Below are 22,929 nucleotides of genomic sequence, written 5' to 3' on the forward strand. Positions count from 1 at the left end.
AAGATTCTGGACATGCATGGATGCACAACTTGCACACAAAAAGTGAAAACAATAGTACTATGGAGTTACAATTGTTTTCAGTAAAAACAATTGTAACAAGCTAGTTCAATTGGCTTAACCATGTGAACTGCAATAAGGGGCTAGGACATACATAGGGGGAGGCCCAAACATAGGAGCACACAGCAAGGTTACCACATGGGGGGATGATAGCACATAGGATAGGGAATGCACAATAGAAGTGTCTGCAAGGTCAGGAGGTGAACAATAGAAGGGTCCACCAGGTCAGGAGTGTCAGGGGTCTCGCGCCTGAAACCCAGGTCGATCTGTCGAGATACTTGGTGACTATCAAACTGTGTGACAGCTATTGTCTTGGTATCAGTCTCAATGAGCTAGTTGCTCGGCGACTATCAAGTTGTGTGATGACAGCAGGTGGCATTCATTGTATATACTGTCATAGGTTTCAGCTGACCTCTGGGGACACTCCATTCAGGGGTAGCTTGGCATGATCAATATCAATGCATAGGTTATGATGACACCAAGGTCTGGTGTGAGTGTTGATGATGATGAGGTTGATGGTGTTGGTGATAAGGTTGGTGAGTGTTGATGGTAATTGTCATGGGCCTGGATGCTCAAGAAGCAGGAGGGTCATGGGTTCATATGGAAGGAGCACAGGTATCGAAGACCTAGTCGATACCAGTAGAGAGCATGGTCGTAGTGCAGTCTCCATGGAGACCACGGACTCCTATGGATTCACATGCAAAGGAGAACCGAGCCACATGCGAGGAGGACCAGGCACAGCCACAAGGAGGACCAAGCTCAAGGAGCAGGCACAGCCACGAGGAGGACCAAGCTCAAGGAGCAGGCACAGCCACGAAGAGGACCAAGCTCAAGGAGCATGCAGATGGTTACCACTCAGGGGCTCGAGAGACAGGAAGTCGACACAGGTCAAGAGGAGGAGGAGCAGTGTCGAAGGAGTCGACACAGGTCATGAGGAGGAGGAGCAGTGTCGAAGGAGTCGACACAGGTCATGAGGAGGAGGAGCAGTGTCGAAGGAGTCGACACCACTCAAGAGGAACAGGGGTGCCAAGCAGGAGAGGCCCCTGAGCAGTACTCAATGAAGAAAGTACTCTCTGGAGAGAGAGAGCAGGAGCAGCATCGCTGGCGATGCTGTGAAGAGGTATATAACCATGCTTTCTCATCATCATAGGTCGAGTGGATCCCCATCCACTCTACTCACCATAACTAGTTATCACTTCAGCATAAGTATACATTAGTTTCAGTCAGCATAGCAGCAATCTATCAAGGTTGCTCCTCATCGTAGTGTGTGTGTTGTATCACCACTACCTGACGTCCGAAGGCGCCCATAGCAGGTTAGCGGTCCGGATATAGATAGAACCGAAGGCAGTAGTCCACTGCGGTCCAGGGATCACTTCAAGCATCAAGTCAACACACTGGACACTCGTGTTGACGCCACCAACCTTATCACCAACACCATCAACCTCATTATCATCGACGCCACCAACCTTACCATCAACACCATCAACCTCATTATCATCGACATCACCAATCTCATCACCAACACCATCAACCTCATCATCATCAACACCCACACCAGACCTTGGTGTCATCATAACATTGATATTGATCGTGCCGAGCTACCCCTGAACGGAGTGTCCACAGAGGTCAGCCGAAACCTACGATAGTATATACAACGAACGCCACCTGCTGTCACTGCACAACTTGATAGTCACCGATACCGAGACAATAGCTGTCACACAGTTTAATAGTCACCGAGTATCTCGACAGACCGACCTGGGTTTCAGGCGCGAGACCCCTGACAGTAATGAGGTTGATGGTGTTGGTGATAAGGTTGGTGGCATCAACACGAGTGTCCAGTGTGTTGACTTGATGCTTGAAGTGATCCCTGGACTGCAGTGGACTACTGCCTTCAGTTCTATCTATATCTGGACTGCTGACCTGCTATGGGTTGCCTTCGGACATCAGGTAGTGGTGATACAACACACACACTATGATGAGGAGCAACCTTGATAGATTGCTGCTATGCTGACTGAAACTAATATATACTTATGCTGAAGTGATAACTAGTTATGATGTGTGTAGAGTGGATGAGGATCCACTTGACCTTTGATGATGAGAGAGTATGGTTATATACCTCTTCACAGCGTCGCCAGCGATGCTGCTCCTATGGACTCCATCGAGATCATGGGGGCCACTAGGAGCGAGTCATGGTCTGCTGTCTCCTTGAACACTCGAGGAGGCAGTAGTTGCCTCACATTGTGATCCTGCTCCTCACCAGCTGGTTGCATGTCTGTCCTTCTGGTGAGAGCATCGGGTTCACCACCTTTGTCTCCTGGTCGATACTGCAATATGAAGTCGAAGTCTGCTAGTAGTATGGCCCATCGAGCCTGTCGACCTGTGATGCGTCTCTGTGACTTGAAGTACTTGAGGGCTTCATGGTCAGTGAGGATGACCAGTTGGTTCGGTAGTCCAGCTAGCATGTGTCGCCACTGAGTGAGGCAGGCGACCACAGCTAGGAGCTCCTTATCATGGATCTCATAGTTTTTCTCGGCAGAAGACATCTTCCTAGAGTAGAAGGCCACTGGATGCCATCGTCCTTCATGCTCCTGCTTGAGCACTCCTGCTATAGCAAAGTCACTTGCATCAGTCTCCAACCTTGTTGGAAGGTGGTAGTCGAAGTGCTGAAGCACTCCTGCTGATGTGAAGGCCTGGATGAGCTTGTGGAAGGCCTGTTGGGCCTCCTCTGGTAGCTCGAACTTCTTGAACCGTTCTATAGGCTTTACCAGTGCTGTCAAGGGCTTGGCTATGCGAGCAAAGTGGGCTATGAACCTTCGATAGAAGTTGGCAAAACCCAGGAACCTCTGGATGTCATGGATTGACTCTGGCATTGGCCACTCCTTGACAGTGCGCACCTTTTCTGGGTCCATCTCTATGCCCGTTGGCTTGATGATGTACCCCAGGAACTCGACTGTCTTGGTGTGGAACTCACACTTCGACAGCTTAGCAAAGAGCCTGTTGCTCCTTAAGCGAGTGAGGACCTCGGTGACATGCTTCACATGTACCTCTTCAGTGTCACTGAAGATCAGGAAGTCATCTAAGTATACCACTACATATACTCCAATGATGTCTCGGAAGATGTCATTGATGAATGACTGGAAGTGAGCCGGAGCATTGGCTAGGCCAAAGGGCATCACTAGGTACTCATAGAGTCCCAACTGAGTGCCAAAAGCTGTCTTCCATTCATCTCCTTTAGCAATCCGGATGAGGTTGTATGCTGCTCTAAGGTCCAGCTTGGTATAGATCCTTGCCTTCCTGAGTAAGAACAGCTGCTCCTCGATGAGGGGCAATGGTGCCCTGTTCTTGACAGTGATCTCGTTGAGACCTCTGTAGTCCACACAGAGTCTGAGACCTCCATCCTTCTTTGGTACGAAGAGCACTGGTGATCGTGCCGGGCTCTTCGATGGTCTTATGAACCCCTTCTCGAGGTTCTCATCCAAGTATCTCCTCAACTCGGACATCTCCTTGGGTCCCTTAAGGTATAGGGGCCCTTGAGGTGGCTTCCCTCCTTCTATCAACTCGAGGTGGAGATCATGCTCGGTATGATGGGGCAGCTTGTCTGCTTCCACCTCATCAAACACATCTTGCAGGTGTTGGTATGGCTTTGGTATGTCTGCAGCCGTCACCACCTTATCTACCTCCACCTCCATCTCGACTCCTTTGTCTGCGCCTGTAGGTACAAAACCAAAGGCCGGGAGTGATGATGGTGGCTCCTCTAACAGCATGAACCCTATGGGTCCATCTTCCAGAGCTGCTCGTAGTATGCGCTCTGCTGAGACAAACTCGTTACCATGAAGGGTTGGTCTCCTCATGGTTAGGTCCCCTGCTCTTGCTGCTTCAGGGGGTCTCCTAGGGGGTCGGTCCTGCTCCTGAGTCTTGAACTCCAGCTGGCCCGTATCCCATTGTATGGTGGGTTTGAGCCTCCGTAGCTCAGTGAACCCCAGGATGAGGTCATAGTCTGCAGTGTCGGCCACTGAAGCTTCGACCACACCCAGATTGTGTGTACCAATAGATACCTGCATGCTCGCAGAACTATTGATGGAGAGTTGGTGCCCGGTGACACCATGGATCGATCTTGTTTTTATGGGTTTTGTGGGTATTTGGTACTTACTAATGAAAGAATCTGAGACTATGGACAAACCAGCACCGGTATCAGCTAGTATCCGAGCAGGATGGTCTTGAACCATTCCAGAGAGCTCCAGTACTGCTTTGCCTCCACTGGTAGAGAAACATACTTGACAATCTTGATATATACAGAGTGATGGCGAGGAGGTTTGTAGAGCAATGCATGCCATCAGTGCATCACCCCACTGACGTTTCCCTCGTCGTCATCATCATCGTGCTCCTCCTCGTGATCGGGGTCCATGGGTTGCTGGTATGAGCTGAGGTCCATGGCCTCGGGGTCACCCATCTCAGTGCTGCCTGTGTGGCCATCTCCTGAGTCGGTGGCCTCCTCGAAGGGGTCTGCTGTGGTGACCATAACCTTTGGTCCCATGGGTCGAGAGCTAAGAGGGTTTACCCTCCTGCTGGGGCAGTCTCTGGCCCAATGGCCGATACCCTTGCATACATGACAGGTGTTGATACCTGATGGAGCAGGGCTTCCTTGCTTCGAGGGTTGGGTGGGATGATGAGGAAGGGGTCGGTTTAGGTTTTGTATAGTTGCTTGTGTAGTTGCTTGTGATGGTGATCGAGCTGGATAAGGTTGAGTGGGTTGTCGGATGGGGATTGAACTTTGATTTGGCCGAGACCCAGTTCTTAGTGGAGGTGACGTGGCATTTGGAAGTGAGTGTCTAGCCGAGGACTGCTGTAGTAGCATCCTCTGTCGATCGATCTCCTCGACCTCTCGATACCACTCCCATCTCTTCCCAGGTGGATTCCTCTCGAACTTCTCCTGTATGCTACGAGTGAGACTACCTCTGAAGAGATCAATCACTAGCTCATTGTCATCTAGGTTGACCTGTCCTTCCAAGTCTCTGAACCGCTCTACATGACGTGTGGCAGCACCAGGAGCATCACTTGTGAGTCTGAGAGCCAACAGCTTGTTGTATGCCTCCATCCTAGCATTGCGTGGGTTGAACTGCTCTGACAGTCGCTCTGTGAAGTAGTGCCAATCATTGAACAACCTTCCTTCTCTAGCTCTATCAATACGGAGCTTGGAGGTCCACCACTCTCTTGCTGTCCCTTCCAGTTGAGCACCCATGTGATTGATCATCCTAGACTGCTCATACACCTGGTTGAACTTAAACCATGCTTTGGCTTCTAGAATGAAGATCTCCATGTCTCGGGGATTGAACTTTGGAAAGGGGGTGGCGATGGGCTTTGACCGGTTAAGCTCTGCCATGATGCTGGTATCCTCCTCGTGGTCCAGGGGGTAAGGGTCCGTCCTAGTCCTGCTGTAGGGGTCCAGCTTAGTCTTGACATATCTTGGCCCAGTAGGTGAAGCATACTTCTCATAGTTGATGTCCTCCTGCTCATCCAGGTTGAATGAGACTGATCGTCTTGGTCGTGGAGCCGGAGTAGGAGTATGTGGGTCTCCTATCATAGACTCATCTCCTCCTCCTGCTTGGTCTTCCGAGTGAGGGAGGTCCATTGTCTCCTCCCTACCCAGCTGAGCTCGTTGTAGTCGTTCCTCTCGATGACCCTGCCTAGTAAGCTCTAGCTGAGCTTCCAATAGAGTGAGTAGTCTATCGAGCTTATTGTTGAGGTCTGGGTCTGTCATGGTGATTGTGAGGAGCTGCTTGAACGATCCACTCTAATGTCAGGGGTCTCGCGCCTGAAACCCAGGTCGGTCTGTCGAGATACTCGGTGACTATCAAACTGTGCGACAGCTATTGTCTCGAGATACTCGGTGACTATCAAGTTGTGCAGTGACAGCAGGTGGCATTTGTTGTATATACTATCGTAGGTTTCGGCTGACCTCTGTGGACACTCCGTTCAGGGGTAGCTCGGCACGATCAATATCAATGTTATGATGACACCAAGGTCTGGTGTGAGTGTTGATGATGATGAGGTTGATGGTGTTAGTGATGAGATTGGTGATGTCGGTGATAATGAGGTTGATGGTGTTGGTGATAAGGTTGGTGGCGTCAACACGAGTGTCCAGTGTGTTGACTTGATGCTTGAAGTGATCCCCGGACCGCAGTGGACTACTGCCTTCGGTTCTATCTATATCCGGACCGCTAACCTGCTATGGGCGCCTTCGGACGTCAGGTAGTGGTGATACAACACACACACTACGATGAGGAGCAACCTTGATAGATTGCTGCTATGCTGACTGAAACTAATGTATACTTATGCTGAAGTGATAACTAGTTATGGTGAGTAGAGTGGATGGGGATCCACTCGACCTATGATGATGAGAAAGCATGGTTATATACCTCTTCACAGCATTGCCAGCGATGCTGCTCCTGCTCTCTCTCCAGAGAGTACCTTCTTCATCGAGTACTGCTCAGGGGCCTCTCCTGCTTGGCACCCCTGTGCCTCTTGAGTGGTGTCGACTCCTTCGACACTGCTCCTCCTCCTCATGACCTGTGTCGACTCCTTCGACACTGCTCCTCCTCCTCATGACCTGTGTCGACTCCTTCGACACTGCTCCTCCTCCTCATGACCTGTGTCGACTTCCTGTCTCTCGAGCCCCTGAGTGGTAACCATCTGAGCTTGGTCCTCCTCATGGCTGCGCCTGCTCTTTGAGCTTGGTCCTCCTCGTGGCTGTGCCTGGTCCTCCTCGCATATGGGCTCAGTGCTCCTTTGCATGTGAATCCATAGGAGTCCATGGTCTTCATGGAGACTGCACTACGACCATGCTCTCTACTGGTATCGACTAGGTCTTCGATACCTGTGCTCCGTCCATATGAACCAGTGACCCTCCTGCTTCTTGAGCATCCAGGCCCATGACAAATCCCTTAACCACATGTCAGGCCCTGTTGCCAAGCCCCTTGATCATGTGGTTGCCCCTGTGCTTGGTCCTATGTGGCTGTATGCACATACCCCTTGAGTGGTAACCATCTGCATGATGCTGAGCTTGGTCCCTGCTCCTGCATGTGGTTATCTCCCATATGCTTCTCCTTCTAATGCCAGTATCCTCCTTCCTGAATCTCCTGATGCTTGCTCATGATGGCTGACTTGCTGAGACATGCTGATCAGGCTGATTTCAATTGATCCTTGTGAGATTAACCAGGATCCCAGAGTTCAGTTGATCTCACAAATCATATGTGCTACCAACCCAATTAGATTGTCAATTCCTGATGATTGCTGCAGATCAATTTGGTGCACACTTCATATGCTGACCCTGTGACAACCACCTCCAACACTTTCTCAAGGGTGTGAGCAAAATCACAGTCATAACTGAACATGCTCCCCTTGGTGCAGTCCTTTGAGGCAACTCACCGAGCTTGCACCAGTCCACCCCTTGCATTGAATGGTTTCAGGCCTACTTGATGCCCTTCCTCGACTTGATGGAATTTGTTCACAAGCCTGGCAGGCAACATTCCAATGCCAACACTCTCTCATGCCTGTCAGCTCAACACAACCTTCCTGACCACAACCAACTTTCATAGCTTTCCTTGAAGCCCTCGTCTCATGTCATGTGGCACCTTCCTGTTCGGTCTCAATCTAGCACTTCCTATCTGTCTGCCTCTAACAACCTTCCCATGTACATATAAACCATCTGTTGGGAGGGGGCGATGTATTGCGTCACGCTCATCCTGGCCTCTCGGCTGGGATGTTCGTGGCCGCGAAGAGAGCTCACTCTCGTCATGTCATGCTCATCTTGGCCTCTCGGCCGGGATGTTTGTGGTCAGACGAGATATCACTCTCATCGTCGCTAAGCCTCGCTACCTTCTGCAATATCATCGATTCACAACATCATCTTGCGACTGCTCAGCAGCACAATCGTACTCCGACTCTCACCGATCGCCAGTCATCGGGACCCGTGCGATCCACTTTTTCTCAGTCGTAAGGTCTTGATTCTACCGATCCTGACAAACTCTGTCGTAAGATCTCGATCATACCGATCCCGACGAACTCTGTCGGAACCCACTACTCGCCCGATCCCGCGATTCTTGCGCTTCTCATGCGGGACCAGTTCTTCTGCGCATCCGGTCCTATGACAGCATATTGCCTCCTTCCATATGTCTTCCTCGCCACCAGTGATGGCGACAAGCCTCTTATAACCGTCCCTTCGATCCTATGAGGTCGCATGACTCTCGATGCATCAATGACCTCTTTTCGCAAAGCGACTTGTGAAATCTGTCGTATGGGCTCGTTCTGAACGATTTCAGTGAAACCGGTCAGAAACCCATGACTCCACCGATTTCACATTTCGTGCGCACTGCGCATCCAATGTGTGTCTACGGTCTTCTGCGCAGGCCCTGTGACACGTAGTGGCTCAAAGTATGATAGCGACATCGAAGCTCTCACGCCACACGACTCTGGCTTCGCAAGGCCCGACCAATTGAATGTTGCTCTCGGGACACCCGTCCGGATGCGAACAGGAGACACGAGCTTCTCAGTCACGCTTCGCAACCTGGTCTCTTATATTGAATTGCATAAAGAAAAGTCTATGATCTCATCTGTTTGAAAACTTTGTGTTTTCTAGTTGGCGGAACCACGTCCGATAGCCTTCATCTCAGCGCCGATGTTGGCCAACTTGGGCAAAGGTTCGGCATCACTCGATGAAGGAGGTGGCAAGAAGCCAACAGCCAGCAGCCAAGCGAAGTACAAGCCCACAAGCGAGCGGCCGACACCCATGACGGTATTTTGCGCCTGACCCTCCGATGCCGCATCCAAGATCGCCTGTGTATGGCGATCGTCCAGCTCAGGCGACTTGGTCGATGTCGGCAAGTCATCTAGAACAAAGTGAAGCAGAGGGAAGAGTGCATTGTCCTCGACAGAGTCTGATCCGCTGCTGAGAACGTGCTCCTCGAGTCTCGCTCGCCAGTGCACGTATTCGGTCTGTTCGACCTTCCAGCCGTATCGACTGAGCTGACCGAGCATGTCGTTGAAGCGGATGCTGGGGTGGTTGGTCACGTGGAACACCTTGGCGTTGGTGCCAGGCGTCTTGTTGATCGTCTCGAGCTCCTTAGCGTTGTTGAGGCATGCCAAGGTGGCGATGCGAGCAACGTGGTCGACGGGAACCATGTTGATCGAGTTGTGCATGTCAGGGATGAGACCAAGCTGGATCGAACCCTTGACCAGACGCCAAAGGAAGTCGTCGGTGTTGGTGACAGCGGTCTTGGAGTCACCGACAACGTAACCAGGTCGGACGATCGAAGCCTTGAGGCCGCGAGAAGCAGTGATCATGATAAGCTTCTCAGCGACCCACTTGGACTGACCGTAACCAGTGGTGAGGCCCTTGGCGTTCGCCTCGATGTCGTCGGTCTCGGGAACACCGTGCAGCTGAGCAGACGATCCGGTCTGAGCAGGGTCTTGGCCGTGCACTATCGAGTCTGACAGACGAACGTAGTGGTCCGTGTCGAGAGCCGAAGTACTCGAAACAAAGGTGAAGGTCTTGGCCTTCTTGCCGGCGTTGCAGAGCTTGATGGCGCAAATCGTTGAGCCCACGTTGGCAGCTCGCAGCTTGCTGTACGGGTAGACCCAGTGGACGAGAGCACCGTTGTGCAAGATGTCATCGACCTCGTCAGCTAGCTTGGCATACACCTGCTCAGACATGCCGAGACGCTGAGGAGCAGCCAAGTCACCGAGAACAACCTCGAGCTTGCCCTCGCTCACCCACTTGTCATCCCAAATACCTCTACCTTTGCATCCTTCGCGCAGACGCTGCAGCGCGGTAGCTTCGTCCTTGGCTCGCACGTGGGCGTACACCTTGGCGATGCTCGACGAACGTTTGGTGAGCAAGTCGTACAGAATGAAGGCGCCGAGGAACCCAGTGACACCAGTGACCAAGACGGTTCGAGGGCCCTCGCTGGCGCTGCGCACCTTGTCACCAGCAAACGATTCAGGTAAGCTGGGTGTGAGGGTAGCCACGTCTGCTCCGTAGTTCTCGTCGAGGTTAGTCTCCTCGCTCTGCTTGGTGTTGGACGATGTTGCGTTGGCCTGAGTAGCACCGAGGCCAAGATCAGCCTGTCGAAGCTGGTCGACAGCCTTGGCTAGACCACGCACAGTGGGAGCATCAAAGACAACGCCGAGTGGCACGTTGATGACGAACTGCTTTCGCATCTCGAACACCAGTCGCGTGGCTAGGATCGAGTGTCCACCAAGATCGAAGAAGCTTTCGTCCAATGGTATCGGAGAAGGGGCGTTAGGCAGGAGTCGCGACCAGAGCTCGACGACGGATCGTTCGGTCGGTGTAGCAGAGGTCAGAGCAGCGCCGCTGTCTTTGCTACCCTTGGTAGCTGAACTGCTTGAACCAGCCGCAGCAACCATAGCTGTGTCGGGGAAAGGAAGAGCGGGTTTGTCGATCTTGCCGTTCGGGTTGAGCGGCATCTTGTTGAGCGGCACGAAGAGGGTGGGAATCGAGTAGGCGGGGAGCTTTCTCTTCAGGTGATCGCGGATGTCCTTGATCAGGTTGCGGTAACGTCGCATACCCTTAACAAGCATGGCATCACGAGCAGCTTTTCCCCCTGCAGCGGAGGCAGTAGCAGTGACAGCCTCGTCGTCTTCGGTCAGCTGCTCCTCAAACTCGGCAGCGCCAGGTCCGGGGACAAAGTACGACACCAAAACCTTCTCCTCGTCCTTGTCTCGACGCACCAAGGTGACGTTCTCGCGGACGTGAGGGTGACGAGACAGGTGAGTGTCGATCTCACCGAGCTCGATACGGAAGCCACGAATCTTGATTTGGTCATCGGCACGACCAGTGCACTCGACAGTACCGTCAGGCAAGTATCGACCCAAGTCACCGGTCTTGTACATGCGGTCACGGACGCCCTTCCAGAACTGACCCTCAGGCTTGTCTTTGATAGTGTCGGGGAAGCAGAGGTTGGGGGCGAGGAAGTTGGGCATGAACTTCTCTGCTGTCACCTCGGGAGGGCCGAGATAGCCTTCGGCGAGACCACCACTTCGTACGTAGATTTCGCCTACCTCACCAACAGCACAAGTGGCAGTACGCTCGTTGCGGTTGACGACGAGGAGCTGGACGTTGATCATACCCTGACCAGCTGGCATGATGTCCTTCTGGGTCTGCAAGAAGGTGCTTGAGGTGCTGACAGGAGGGATGGCAAAGTAACTGACGGCACGCTGCGTCTCGGTGGTGCCGTACATGTTGATGATGCATACGTTGGCAGCAAGGGCTTGAAGACGGGTGCAATCACGCTTGGTGAGCACATCACCGACAAAGAAAGCGTTGCGAAGCGAGGGGATCAAAGCAATAGCTTGGGCACTGAGCAACTGACCCATGGCTGGTGTCAAATGGGTGACAGTGGCTTTGCTGGCTGCCATCCACTCAGCAAGACGGCCAGGAGTACCAATGTCCTCGGAGGTAGGGATGTGGAGCTCGGCACCGAAGAACAATGGCGTGAAGATATCTCGCTGGATAGGGTCGTGTGCAATGCCTGACAGCATGGTGAATCGTTCGTGTGCACCGAGACCGAATCGCTCGCCCATCCATGGGAAGAAGTGGGTGAGCGAGAAGTGTCGACCCTTGACACCCTTAGGAATACCAGTCGATCCAGAAGTGAAGGAGAGTGTGCCGACGCTGTCTGGACCGAGAATGACGCTGGTGCTCTCGCCAGCCAGAGACTGCTGCTTCTCTAAAATGTCAGCTGCACCCTGCGATACGGCACCACCACGAAGGGATCCATCGTCAAGCAGCTCGAGAGCTGGGATCTCGGTTCGAAGCTCAAGCTCATCCTGAATGCACTTGCGAACGGTTGGCTGGAGCGTACCAGCCTTGGCGAGGACAATCAAGGCACGGGGCTTGGCGACTTGCAGGTAGATGTTCTGTCGCGAAGGTGGATAAGCAGGGTCGATGACGCTGAAGGTGGCTCCTGCCTTGAGAGTACCAAGAACAGCTACAACAAGGTCGACGCCACGGTGAGCGTAGGTGGTGACAACTTCTTCACGCTGGACACCTGCTTGCAACAAGTGGTGAGCGACGACATTAGAAGCACGGTCGAGCTGTCCGTATGTGATCTCGCGAACACGGCTAGCTGGTGCAGCTGGCTCGGCAGGAGAGCCGGAGTCGTCCGACAGTGATTCGACGATGCATCTTCGGTCAGGGTGAGCCCGTGCGTTGTGTTCGAAGATCTGAGTGATGGCACCCCTGAAGCCGCACCATTCCAGGTCCTTGGTGGGATCGGGGAGGAACGCGTTCTCCTGCGGTGTTCGGATAGGCAAGCTGCCCACTGGCGAGGCAGGGTTGGCTGCAGCGACTGAGATGAGCTGCGAAAGCTGAGCAAGAACCAGCTGCATGCGCTGCGAAGAGAAGATGAGCGAGTTGTAAGAGAGGTGAACGGCGATATTGGGCACAAGTGAGTCTCGGAATGTATGGGTAGCGTTGGCACTAGACGAAGGTGTAGCTGATTCTATAGGTGTTGACTGGCTTGCAGAGTCTTGGCCAGGTGTTGCACCCGGCTTGGTCAGGAATACGGTGAGATCTGTGGTGAGCGAGGTGGATTGCATGAAGTTGCGGGCCTTGCCTCCTGTTTCGTCGAAGAAGCGGACTCGGAAGATGGGAGCGCTCTGAACGCCTTCTGGCAAAGGACCTTCACGCTCTGCACGTTCCGCTTCAACACGCTTGACGATCTCGTCGTAGGGAACAGCATCAGCAGCAGCCTCCTTCTCGACTTGCTGAATGCGTCGAACAATCTGCCAGAATGGGTCGTTGGGTTCGATGGGGATCCTAAGGATCATAGACTCGCCTGTGTATGGGTTCGAGGAGCCAATGACGAGGTCGTTGTCGCCCGTGTATCGATGGAGGAGCACGCAGAAAGCGGCAAGCAGAAGGTGGAAAGGTGTTGGGCTGGAGTTGTCATCGTCGTCTTCCTGAGTATTTTCCGCAGGATGCAGATCGAGCTCATGATGAAGGGCGAGACGAACAAGGTCCTTCCTTGTCGCCGATGATAGCGTGGACGAAGCAAGGGCTTGAACGAGTTGTGATGTGGCTGGTCTAGGGTAGTCGGTGGGCAGGGCGATGCTGGGCAATGACGTCAGCCTCGCTGACCATCGATCCAGACACGCATGTAGATTTGCTGTTGTGGACATGGTTTGTTTCGACTCAAAGCTGATCTGAGAGTCAGGTCTGAGGATTGTGGTAGTGAAGATGAAGGGCGAGAGGCAAGCTTCAACTTGAATATCTTCTTGCTTCTCTCTGCCCGACTCTATTCTGCAACTCAACCTGTGACTTCGGCATTTCGCCGACGCTCGTCCCTCTCCATTTCAAGAAGAAGGCGAGTCACAGAGTGACCAAAAAAAAAAAAAAAAAAAAAAAAAAAAAAAAAAAAAAAAAGTCAACTTTCATCTGTGCTCTCCATCCTTCCAATTTTACTTAAGCATGACTCAGCACAAGATAGCGCTTTTCCAAGAATCTAACAATTTTGGTATTTTCCTTCTCCACATGTTGGTCAGGCAGCTGCCAAACCACGTGGTCTGAGGGCTGAAACAAACGGTCCGAATTGACAGCTCTAACAACTCTCTTAGCGAAGCCGCTAACATATATACTGTACCCAGTACTTTCTCCCGCTGCTTTCTTGTTGTCGTTCCCGTTCCAGCGATAGTCGCATCATCTTCACTTCTTTCCGACTATTCAACCCCAACGCACAGCAAGGAGTAATCGATTGGTCAGGACCGCTGCTAACGTTCTCCGGTCAAGAGCGTGCAACGAGGAGGAAGGGCATTCGTGTGCCTTCTCAAACTGCTTCTAGTTCAGCAACTCTAGCCCTCGTCTTGCCTAATACCATCACGCTCAGTCATACTCAAAGCTCTGGCTCTGTATATTACTGAATCATAATGTACTCACCACCATCGACCTCAACAGTCGGGCCGGCGCCGCCAAATCCGCCGGCGGACAAGAAAGACATTACACGATCAGAATCCGAAGACTTTGCACGTATTGATGCTGCCGACCGCATCCGCTCGGTTGTACGCACCACAAAACTCGAGAAGACTCTCGACGAACAACGTCGCGGAGAAAAAAATGATGCAGCTTCACGCTGGCATAGGGCCGGCTTCATGGCGGAGCAGCTCGGCAAGCAGGATTCTGCACCGGCGCCTGCTGTCCGAGGAGAGGCAGCGAACCGAACAAAGGTGACAAACTCACCTCCAACTTCGCCGCCAGCGACGGTCAACTCCATAACACAGCAACTTCTAGGTTCAAGTTTCCTCGACAAGTTGCCATTCTCATTCAAGAACGAGGCGGAGAAGGAGGAGTTCCTCAAAGAGTCGAAGGTTTTGACCAAACGAATGGAGGATCAGAACTGGCTGGAGATGCTCGATCCCAAGCATCGCTACGGAAGCAATCTCAAGCACTACCATCGATACTGGAATTTGAAAGCTGACACACGGCAAAACTTCCTGCAATGGCTCGACGAAGGAGATGGCAGAGAACTCAGCCTGGAAGAATGCCCAAGGTCGAAGCTCGAGGAAGAACGCATCAGATATCTGACAGCAGACGAAAGGCGCAACTACCTCACTTTCATCGACAATGAAGGCGGTGTACCACCAGTACGGCGCTTCGACCAACTGCGATCACATCTCAAGCCTCATCTAGGCAAGGGCCGCTTACGTTGGTGTCGCACCGGTGAGCTCGTCAACACCTCCAAATATGACCATGGCGATCTTGGAAAGGGACGCGGTATCGCTTTACGGCAGTCCCAGGAGTGGCAAGATGCGATTGCGACAGGCGGGGTATCTGATGTCGTCCGTGACGACAAGATCAAGTACCGCAGGAGCACATCAACAGACTCGTCTTACAGTTTCACTTCTGACTCCAGCTCTTCGGCAGCGGTCGCGTCATTCGATCATGAGCTGTCACCTCACAAGGAGAAACAAGATCCTCAAGTCACTTCTGCATCAAGCAGTCACACGTTCACGCATGGCTCCAAGCCAGTCACAGATCCGGAAGAGAAGCAACAGAGCCGCAGAGAAAAGCTCCTTGAGAAGGCCAATCTCGGCCCCAAGTATCTTCTCAAACACAAACTCGGCCTTTATCCAACCTCAAAGCGTCAGCAAATTGTCCGAGGCCACTCGGATACAGATCACAAAGATGAAGGAAACGAGTTACGTCCAGATGCTCTCATTCGCAGACGTAAGGCAGATACTTGGATCTTTGTGACCGACTTGTCGTACAACATGTACATCGGCATTAAGCAGCGTGGTCGCTTCCAGCATTCTTCACTCCTAGCTGGGTCTCTGGTCACTGTCGCTGGTGTACTTAAGGTCAAGGAAGGCGTCATTGTCTCGATCTACCCATGGAGCGGACACTACCGCTCGTCATCTCAGCACTTTGAAGAGTTTATCCGACGTTTGCAGGAACGTGGTCTCGACACGAGCCAGATCAATGTTACCAAGAACAAGTGGGTGATCGAGGTGGTCAATCGATACGGTATGTATCGCAAGGCAAAGGACCGCAAGGTGAAAGAGTTGAAAGACAGAGCTCATGAAGCTTGGGATTCCTGCACTTCGTTTCAGCCCACCTCATGATCTCTGTCGTCGCAGCTCAAGTTGTGATTCACTAGTGCCGTCCACTTTGACTCGCTCATACAACCTTCTCTCCCGCTAGCGTCCCTGCAATGGACTGCTACATCGCCACTTGCATCCCTGTGTCGCACTGCTTCGTATTGTTGTGACCGTCTCAACGGGCTGCCTTCCAGCGGTCACCGTTGAAGGTGCTCACGCACTGCTTTTTAAACCCACCAACCTGGCGTTGACCGAATTCCGCCGATGATCAAATTGACACCAACTCAAACGCAACGAAATGAAGGTGCCCACCTCACTGGACCTTCGATCGATACTTTCTCAGACTGCGGCGAGTGTGGTTCGTGTCGGTTCAGGATCGGCAAGCTAACAAAAAGGGAAGAGCATACCGCCTGTATGAAACGAATGAGACTGCCCATTCTCTGCCAGCATCCCTCATGTGAGCACCTCATGTAATTTAGCTGGTACAGTGCAGCCAGTCCGTGGGGATCTTTCTAGGGCGACACGAGGTCGAACGGTCGGCAGAAAACAATCGCCACATTGCTAGACCACCCGATTTTATCTGTGGTAATGCAGGTCATCGTCTTCACTTGTTGCCTTTGCATCACTTGCTGGCCCTACGGACCGATTCACAACGCCCACAGGCTGGGTTGTCATGTGTTGCACTCCTGCCTGTAACAAATGAAGGGCGGAGCAATTGTGTCTCATCAAAACAGCGACATCGTGCTGGAGGTCGACCCGAGATTTCCCCACCGAAACCCACTTCAATCAAAGGCTACTTAAGCTGAGTCGAACAGCATCGGCCCTTCTCCCTCCTTTCCGTCTTTGCCTCTCCTACAACGACTAGTCGACCGCCTAGGACTGCGAACACGATAGTCCTAACTCGTCTCCTCTTTCCTCTGATTCTTTTACCAAATTCACCACATCTGCTAGCCAGATCAAGGTACATCACAATCTTTATCACTTAGACTACGTCCTCCTCGCGTTAATCACGATCAACCTTCTCTTTTTCTTTAGGAGTGTAAGTATGCCGACCTTTGCCGCGTCTCGTTGACGTGTGACAACTCTGTTTCGTTTCAGCTATTAATTACAGTAACTGACCTGATTTTAGTTTGACATTTGCAACTCGACAATTTCTGTTTGCGTCATTTCTCAAACAGCAGCCGAGTGACCATCTTGAGCCATGAAGGTTGCCCTCCTCTCCGCCATTGTGTTTGGCGCCATCTCGGCTGCCGCTTCATCGTCGCATGTCCTGGCAGATGAGTACTATCTCCAGAATTTTGCTCATGCTCACTATCCTTCGTACTCTTCTGCTAAGAAGAGTACGAAGAAGAGCAAGGACTTTAAATCAGAGTATCAACACTCTGAATATCAATCCGAGCACCACTCTAAGCACCATATCAGCAAGACGGCTCCTCTCCTCCTGAAGCGAGTCAATGCAGGAAACACCTTAGAAATCGGCGAGAGTGCTGCCAATGTCATTAAGAGCGCTTTGGAGGGCGGCAAGAAGAGTGGTGACACCATCATCAACCACTATGGTACTTCCACCTCCGAGAGCCTTGGAGGCCACTTTCATCCTGGATCTGGTGGCAACCCTCAAGCCTACTCTCCTTACGCCCATCCTCCTTACGCCCATCCTCCTTACGCCCATCCTTATCCGCCTCCTCAAGCCGCCGGCGGTACGGACGCTCTTTTGCACGCCAAGATCGACAAGATTGGTCGTAAGTTCACAAAGCTCAAGGGCGCCCAGATCGAAAATACTAAGCAAATCCAGATTATACAAGAAATGCAGGCTAGAACTATGATGGAGGAACAAGCTGGCGGTGCTCGAGGCGCTACTGCGGCTAAAGGCGCTACTGCGGCTAAAGGCGACCCCGAGGCTCAGCAAAAAAAGCGTAGCTTTGGAAAGGGATCTATGTTCCTCACTGCCGCTGGTGGTTTAGCCGCTGGTGTGATAGGAACTAAGATGCTTGACAGCAAGCCTGCTGTTCCTGACACTGCCTACAGCCCTCAAGACATGGCTGCCATTCAGCAGGCTAGCGCCGGCACTCCAGGTGGTGCTACCATCGACGGTCCCACTGCCCAAGGAGGCCAAGGTCAAGGTGAGAGCCAGGGTGGTGGAGGCGGCGGAAGTGGCGGAGGTCAGCCAGAATTCTTGGGTCCTTACTTCGACCAGGCTACTCAAACCAGGTACATCATTGACGGAGAGGGATACTATCACTTCCTAGGCTCAGGCAACCATGAAATCAGGCCCCCTCCCGGCTGGTCCAAAAATGGTCCTGTGCGTGATGACGGTAGCGGCGGTGCAGAAACCGATGACGGCAGTAACGGTCAGCAGGAAGCTGCTGGTGGCGCTGCTGGAGGTGGCGCTGCTGGAGGTGGCGCTGCTGGAGGTGGCGCTGCTGGAGGTGGCGTTGCTAGAGGCGCCGATAGTGGACCTGCTGCTGGCTTCCCTCAAACTTCGGCCAATGGCGCTGATGTTGCTCCTCAGCGGGACAGGCAGTTCCCTTCCTCAGCCGAAGGCGGTCAGAGCGACTCTTCTAACAAGCCTATCTGGGATAATACGATCAAGATGTACTACGTGGTCGGACCCAACGGCGTCAAGTTCTACATCGACACCGAAACAGGCTATCTGGTCAACTCGGTCACCCTGGATATCAGCGACCCCAAGACGGGCCAGATCATTATGAGCGGCAAGGACGTTATGAAAGGCAGTTCAACTGGTCCTGGAGGCGCCGCTGGTGGCAATGCTGGCGGAAATGCTGGCGGAAATGCTGGCCGTATGAAGAAGCGTTCAATTCGACACCATCAGGTATGATCCTACTTTTCCCGATCCTATGTTTCTCTTCGACGCTGTTCGCCTTTAGCGAGCAAACATCTTTGGCTTCATTTCCTCGTGTCCTTTCCGTCATCTCCGAAGCGACCGAATCTAATCCACAATACTATCCTATTTTGCCTGTTTTGCTGTTGCTTTGCGTCGATACAGTTCCACAAGCGCTCATATGAGCAAGCTGCTTTATAGTGAGTACCATTGCCTGACATCAGCCTGTGCTTGGGTCTGACAAAGCTAACCGATTACTCTCTTGTGTCAACAATACTCTGAACAGCGCCCAAAGTCCGGCACTGAGGGCCCAGGCAAGGATCGCTATGTTACGCGACTCGGGTCGTCTGCAACCAACTGTCTCCGCCGCTGCCCGAAAAGCAGGCATTGGAAAGACTCTCGTCAAAGTTGGTTTAGGTGCTGGTCTTCTCATCGGAACTGTGTTGGCTGTGGGCGCTTATGCCCATCCTAACCGACCCGGCACTTCGCCTGACAACGAGTACGGTCTGGTTCCAACATCAATCTGCGATGTCTACGGCGAACCGATCGTGCAAGACTTCCGTAAGGTGCTGTGGAACAAGTCGACACTCACGCGCCTGGATCCAAATAATCTTCCTCCGTTGCATACATGCTCGAAGCAAGAGTTGGAGGATGCAGGCGTGTCTACGGAGCAACAGGGAGCTATGCAGAAGCGCGACTCGGTCGAGAGCAAGTCTGTAAGTATGGCGAGCGATGCACATGCTGCTAGTATAAGAGGGTATACTGACGACAGCTTTTATATGTGTGCCGTGAGCAGGACCAAATGGCTAAGCTCGTTCAAGATGCCAAGGCTGATCATTCGGAACACAACCTGCGCAAGCGTTCCGAAACGAACACCAAGGAACGAGACCATTCTTTGGAGAAGCGACAAGGTGAAGGTGCTGTGGCCTCCACAGTCGCTAAGGGTGCCGGACTCGCCTTCCTACCTTCCATCGGCTGGGCTGGTGCGGCGGCAATCGGAGCCACTGCCCTTGTCACTGCTATCTACCTGCACAACATTCACAAAGAAAAGGAGCTTGCAGCTATGCAGGAATGGAACAGCCAGTATCACTCCGCCGGTGAAGCTGCCAGCTCTGTTGGCAATGCGATCAGTACGGGCGCCAATGGTCAACTCTTCAATCCTCTAACTGGCAGTTTGATTATGGTGGATCCCAACACTGGTTTGTACTATGACGCGAGCACTGGTGAACAGGTCAACCCCAAGACCGGCATGCCGTCCAGGTATGGTGGTGAAGACAGTTCCCAGCAGCAGCAACAGCAGCAGGCTCCTCAACTGCCTCTTGACAACGCTGGTAACATGTCAGGCAACTCGCCTGAAGTGCAAAAGGCTATGGAGCAGTGGAATTTGATGTCGCCACAGCAGCAACAACAGCTGTTGAACCAGTATGGAAGTGCTGCTCAGCAAATCCTCGACTCTCCTGATCCAAACGCTGCTCTGCAAGCTTGGTCGCAGCAACAAGCTCAACAGGCTCAGGCAGTGCAGCCTGTCGTCACGCAACGTGGTCCTGTCATTCCACAGTCGCAGCAGCAGCAACAGCAACTACCGCCTTCACGATACAACATGGCTGTTAGCAACACCGCAAGCAGCTACGATGGTGCTGGTGGTGGCGCAGGCGCCGGACCTGCCATGTGAACTGTTCGACACTGCGTTGTTATGTGGTCGAATCTCCAAAACTTTGCACATCTGAACCTTCTTACAGTATACATATATTCATCACTTCTTTCATCGCTCAGTAGATCTCACTTTCCCTTTTTCTGATTCGTCCTGTTCCATAATTACACAGTCTTTTTCTCGAAACGCTCCCGTCGGACATCGCTTGTTCGGTAATGCTTTTGAGCTGCTTTCGTTGTGTAGGAGGCCTGTGCGGCGTATCGGCTCGTATCAGGCCGGTTATCGCGAGGCCTTTGTTGCATCGTCAAGCATCTCAGGTAATTCAGATAGTCCATCATCTGGATGCACCATCATTTGTTAACACTTTTACTGAGATCAGGTTTGCATTCGAGTCCAGAACATAGAGTACATTGTTTAATGATACTTCATGGCCATTCATGTTCAGCATGACCTGTCCAATTGCTATGATGTGAATTCTCATCCCACTGGCAGTCTTCACAAAACTGGTGCAAGGAGTAGGGGAAATGAGATTTGATTTGTTGTTTGTAACATGATTGGTGGCTCCTGAGTCTACAATCCAATTGGTGGACTGATGATCTAGGGAGACATGGTAAGCAGATTCGATGGTGCACCTGTCCTATGTGGGTGTCTGGTTTGAGGTGGGGTCTGTTGTGGACATCCCCTCTTGGATCTTCTTTGGGCAATACCTGGATATGTGGTTCTTGGCGTTGCAGTGGTAGCAACGTCGGATTCAGGTCTGGGTTTACCTCGGCAGTATGCCTCTTCATTTTGGACTTGTCTGTTGGCTAGGTTCACTTGAGCTACCTTGACATTGCCAGCCCTATGATCTGTCCGAGTGGTCATGCTGTCCTGTCTTTTGCATAGTGCAGCACAAAGCACTTCATAATCTGATGCCATTCTGGTGTCATCAAGGGTGATGACACAGTGATGGTAAGGGGTGATGTACTTGGCCTGGTCAATGAATGTCTTGACTTTGAGGATTTATGGGAGGGCATGGCCCATAGATTCCACCTTGGCCCAGTGCTTGTTGATGTCTGCAATGAGCTTGCAGATGTTGGCCTGAAACATGCAAATCTTCCCAACTTTGTTGAGTAGGGTCAACTTGGCAATCTTTTCCATCTTTGTGAGGTCTTTCTTCAATCAGCCATAGAGATTGTGTAGGCTCCAGGGCTCTGAGTTAGTGGGTTGTGTGAAAAGGTAGTTTACATTGTCATTTCTGGCGAGTAAGGCACTGCTTTGGTGGATAGTGCATAGCTTGCCATCAAGGGCACAATCTTGCTTTTTGTCTCCAGGAGCCACAATGCTGTCAAGATGCTTCATGGCTGCTGGCCAGTTGGATAGGATGCCTCTGAACCAGGGGTTTCAGGCATACCAATTCTTGGTTGTAAGCTTTGGCACCCCCTTGAGGGTGTTGTGAGTGCATGATAGTCTTTGGTGGAAGTTGGAGCAGTGTGAAGGTTTCTTGTATGTGTTGGCATTCTTTGCTTTGTTGCACTTGGTGAGCTTGATGAGCATGCCTTTAAGCACTTTGGGGTTGAGGTTGGAGATAGTATTAATGTCATGTGTTTCATCACCATCGTGTCCTGGGACCAGATGCGCAGGAAGCAAGAAGATCCGGAGTCATATGAAGAGGAGTGCAGAAATCATGGGATCAGGCTAAGCAAGAGCTTAAGGAAGAGTTCACTGAGATCAGTAGTAGAAATGGCTCTATGGAAGAACTCACCAGGATCAGTAGGAATGAGGTTGTTACCACAGAGTTCAGTGGGAAAGGTAATACCATGCTCGTACGACAGACCTCACGAGGATCGGTTCGAGAGATGCTGTCATGGGACAAGATGGATGTGCAGGAAGAACTGGTTGTCAGGGGTCTCGCGCCTGAAACCCAGGTCGGTCTGTCAAGATACTTGGTGACTATCAAACTGTGTGACAGCTATTGTCTCAGTATTGGTCTCGATGAGCTAGTTGTTTGGCAACTATCAAGTTGCACAATGACAGCAGGTGGCATTTGTTGTATATACTATCATAGGTTTTGGCTGACCTCTGTGGACACTCCATTCAGGGGTAGCTCAGCATGATCAATATCAATATGTAGGTTATGATGACACCAAGGTCTGGTGTGAGTGTTGATGATAATGAGGTTGATGGTGTTGGTGATAAGGTTGGTGGCATCAACACAAGTGTCCAGTGTGTTGACTGATGCTTGGAGTGATCCCCAGACCACAGTGGACTACTGCCTTCAGTTCTTTCTTAATCTGGACTGCTGGTTTGCTATGAACTGCCTTCAGATGTCAGGTAGTGGTGATACAACACACACACTACAAGGAGGAGCAACCTTGATAGATTGCTACTATGCTGACTGGACCTAATATATACTTATGCTGAAGTGATAACTAGTTATGGTGTGTGTAGAGTGGATGAGGATCCACTCAACCTTTGATGATGACAAAGTATGGTTATATACCTCTTCACAGCATTGCCAGCAATGCTGCTCCTGCTCTCTCTCCAGAGAGTACCTTCTTCATCAAGTACTGAACAGGGGACCTCTCTAGCACCACTCCTGTCCTCCTTGAGCTATCTGCACCTCTGTGCCTCTTGAGCTGTGTTGACTCCTTTGACACTGCTCCTCCTCCTTGCTATCCTGCTTGCTTGGCACCCCTGTGCCTCCTGAGTGGTGTCGACTCCTTTGACACTGCTCCTCCTCCCCAGGACCTGCTTGCCAGTTTCCTATACACTGCTCCTTCTCCTTTGACTG

General features: G+C 51.9%; 5 protein-coding genes across 5 annotated transcripts; 2 read left to right on the forward strand and 3 right to left on the reverse strand.

Moving 5' to 3' along the window:
• Positions 1–2,177: 2,177 nt before the first annotated feature.
• UHO2_02731 (uncharacterized protein) lies at positions 2,178–4,283 on the reverse strand (the record flags this gene model as incomplete). The annotated part of the gene is made up of 1 exon (XM_041555519.1): positions 2,178–4,283. The coding sequence occupies one exon, from the start codon at positions 4,281–4,283 to the stop codon at positions 2,178–2,180; it is 2,106 nt and encodes a 701-aa protein (XP_041411453.1).
• Positions 4,284–8,688: 4,405 nt separating this feature from the next.
• On the reverse strand, positions 8,689–13,254 carry UHO2_02732 (putative LYS2 - L-aminoadipate-semialdehyde dehydrogenase, large subunit; the record flags this gene model as incomplete). Its single annotated transcript, XM_041555520.1, has 1 exon — positions 8,689–13,254. One exon carries the CDS (start codon positions 13,252–13,254, stop codon positions 8,689–8,691), a length of 4,566 nt encoding a protein of 1,521 aa, XP_041411454.1.
• Positions 13,255–13,998: 744 nt separating this feature from the next.
• On the forward strand, positions 13,999–15,690 carry UHO2_02733 (uncharacterized protein; the record flags this gene model as incomplete). The annotated part of the gene is made up of 1 exon (XM_041555521.1): positions 13,999–15,690. One exon carries the CDS (start codon positions 13,999–14,001, stop codon positions 15,688–15,690), a length of 1,692 nt encoding a protein of 563 aa, XP_041411455.1.
• A 1,177-nt stretch (positions 15,691–16,867) lies between these two features.
• Positions 16,868–20,177, forward strand: UHO2_02734 (uncharacterized protein; the record flags this gene model as incomplete). The annotated part of the gene is made up of 4 exons (XM_041555522.1): positions 16,868–18,496; positions 18,671–18,705; positions 18,792–19,221; positions 19,299–20,177. 4 exons carry the CDS (start codon positions 16,868–16,870, stop codon positions 20,175–20,177), a joined length of 2,973 nt encoding a protein of 990 aa, XP_041411456.1.
• Positions 20,178–20,753: 576 nt separating this feature from the next.
• On the reverse strand, positions 20,754–21,074 carry UHO2_02735 (uncharacterized protein; the record flags this gene model as incomplete). Its single annotated transcript, XM_041555523.1, has 1 exon — positions 20,754–21,074. One exon carries the CDS (start codon positions 21,072–21,074, stop codon positions 20,754–20,756), a length of 321 nt encoding a protein of 106 aa, XP_041411457.1.
• Between the last annotated feature and the right edge of the window lie 1,855 nt (positions 21,075–22,929).

Source organism: Ustilago hordei, assembly GCF_900519145.1.
Source record: "Ustilago hordei strain Uho2 genome assembly, contig: UHO2_contig_04, whole genome shotgun sequence".
Classification (NCBI taxonomy): Eukaryota; Fungi; Basidiomycota; class Ustilaginomycetes; order Ustilaginales; family Ustilaginaceae; genus Ustilago; species Ustilago hordei.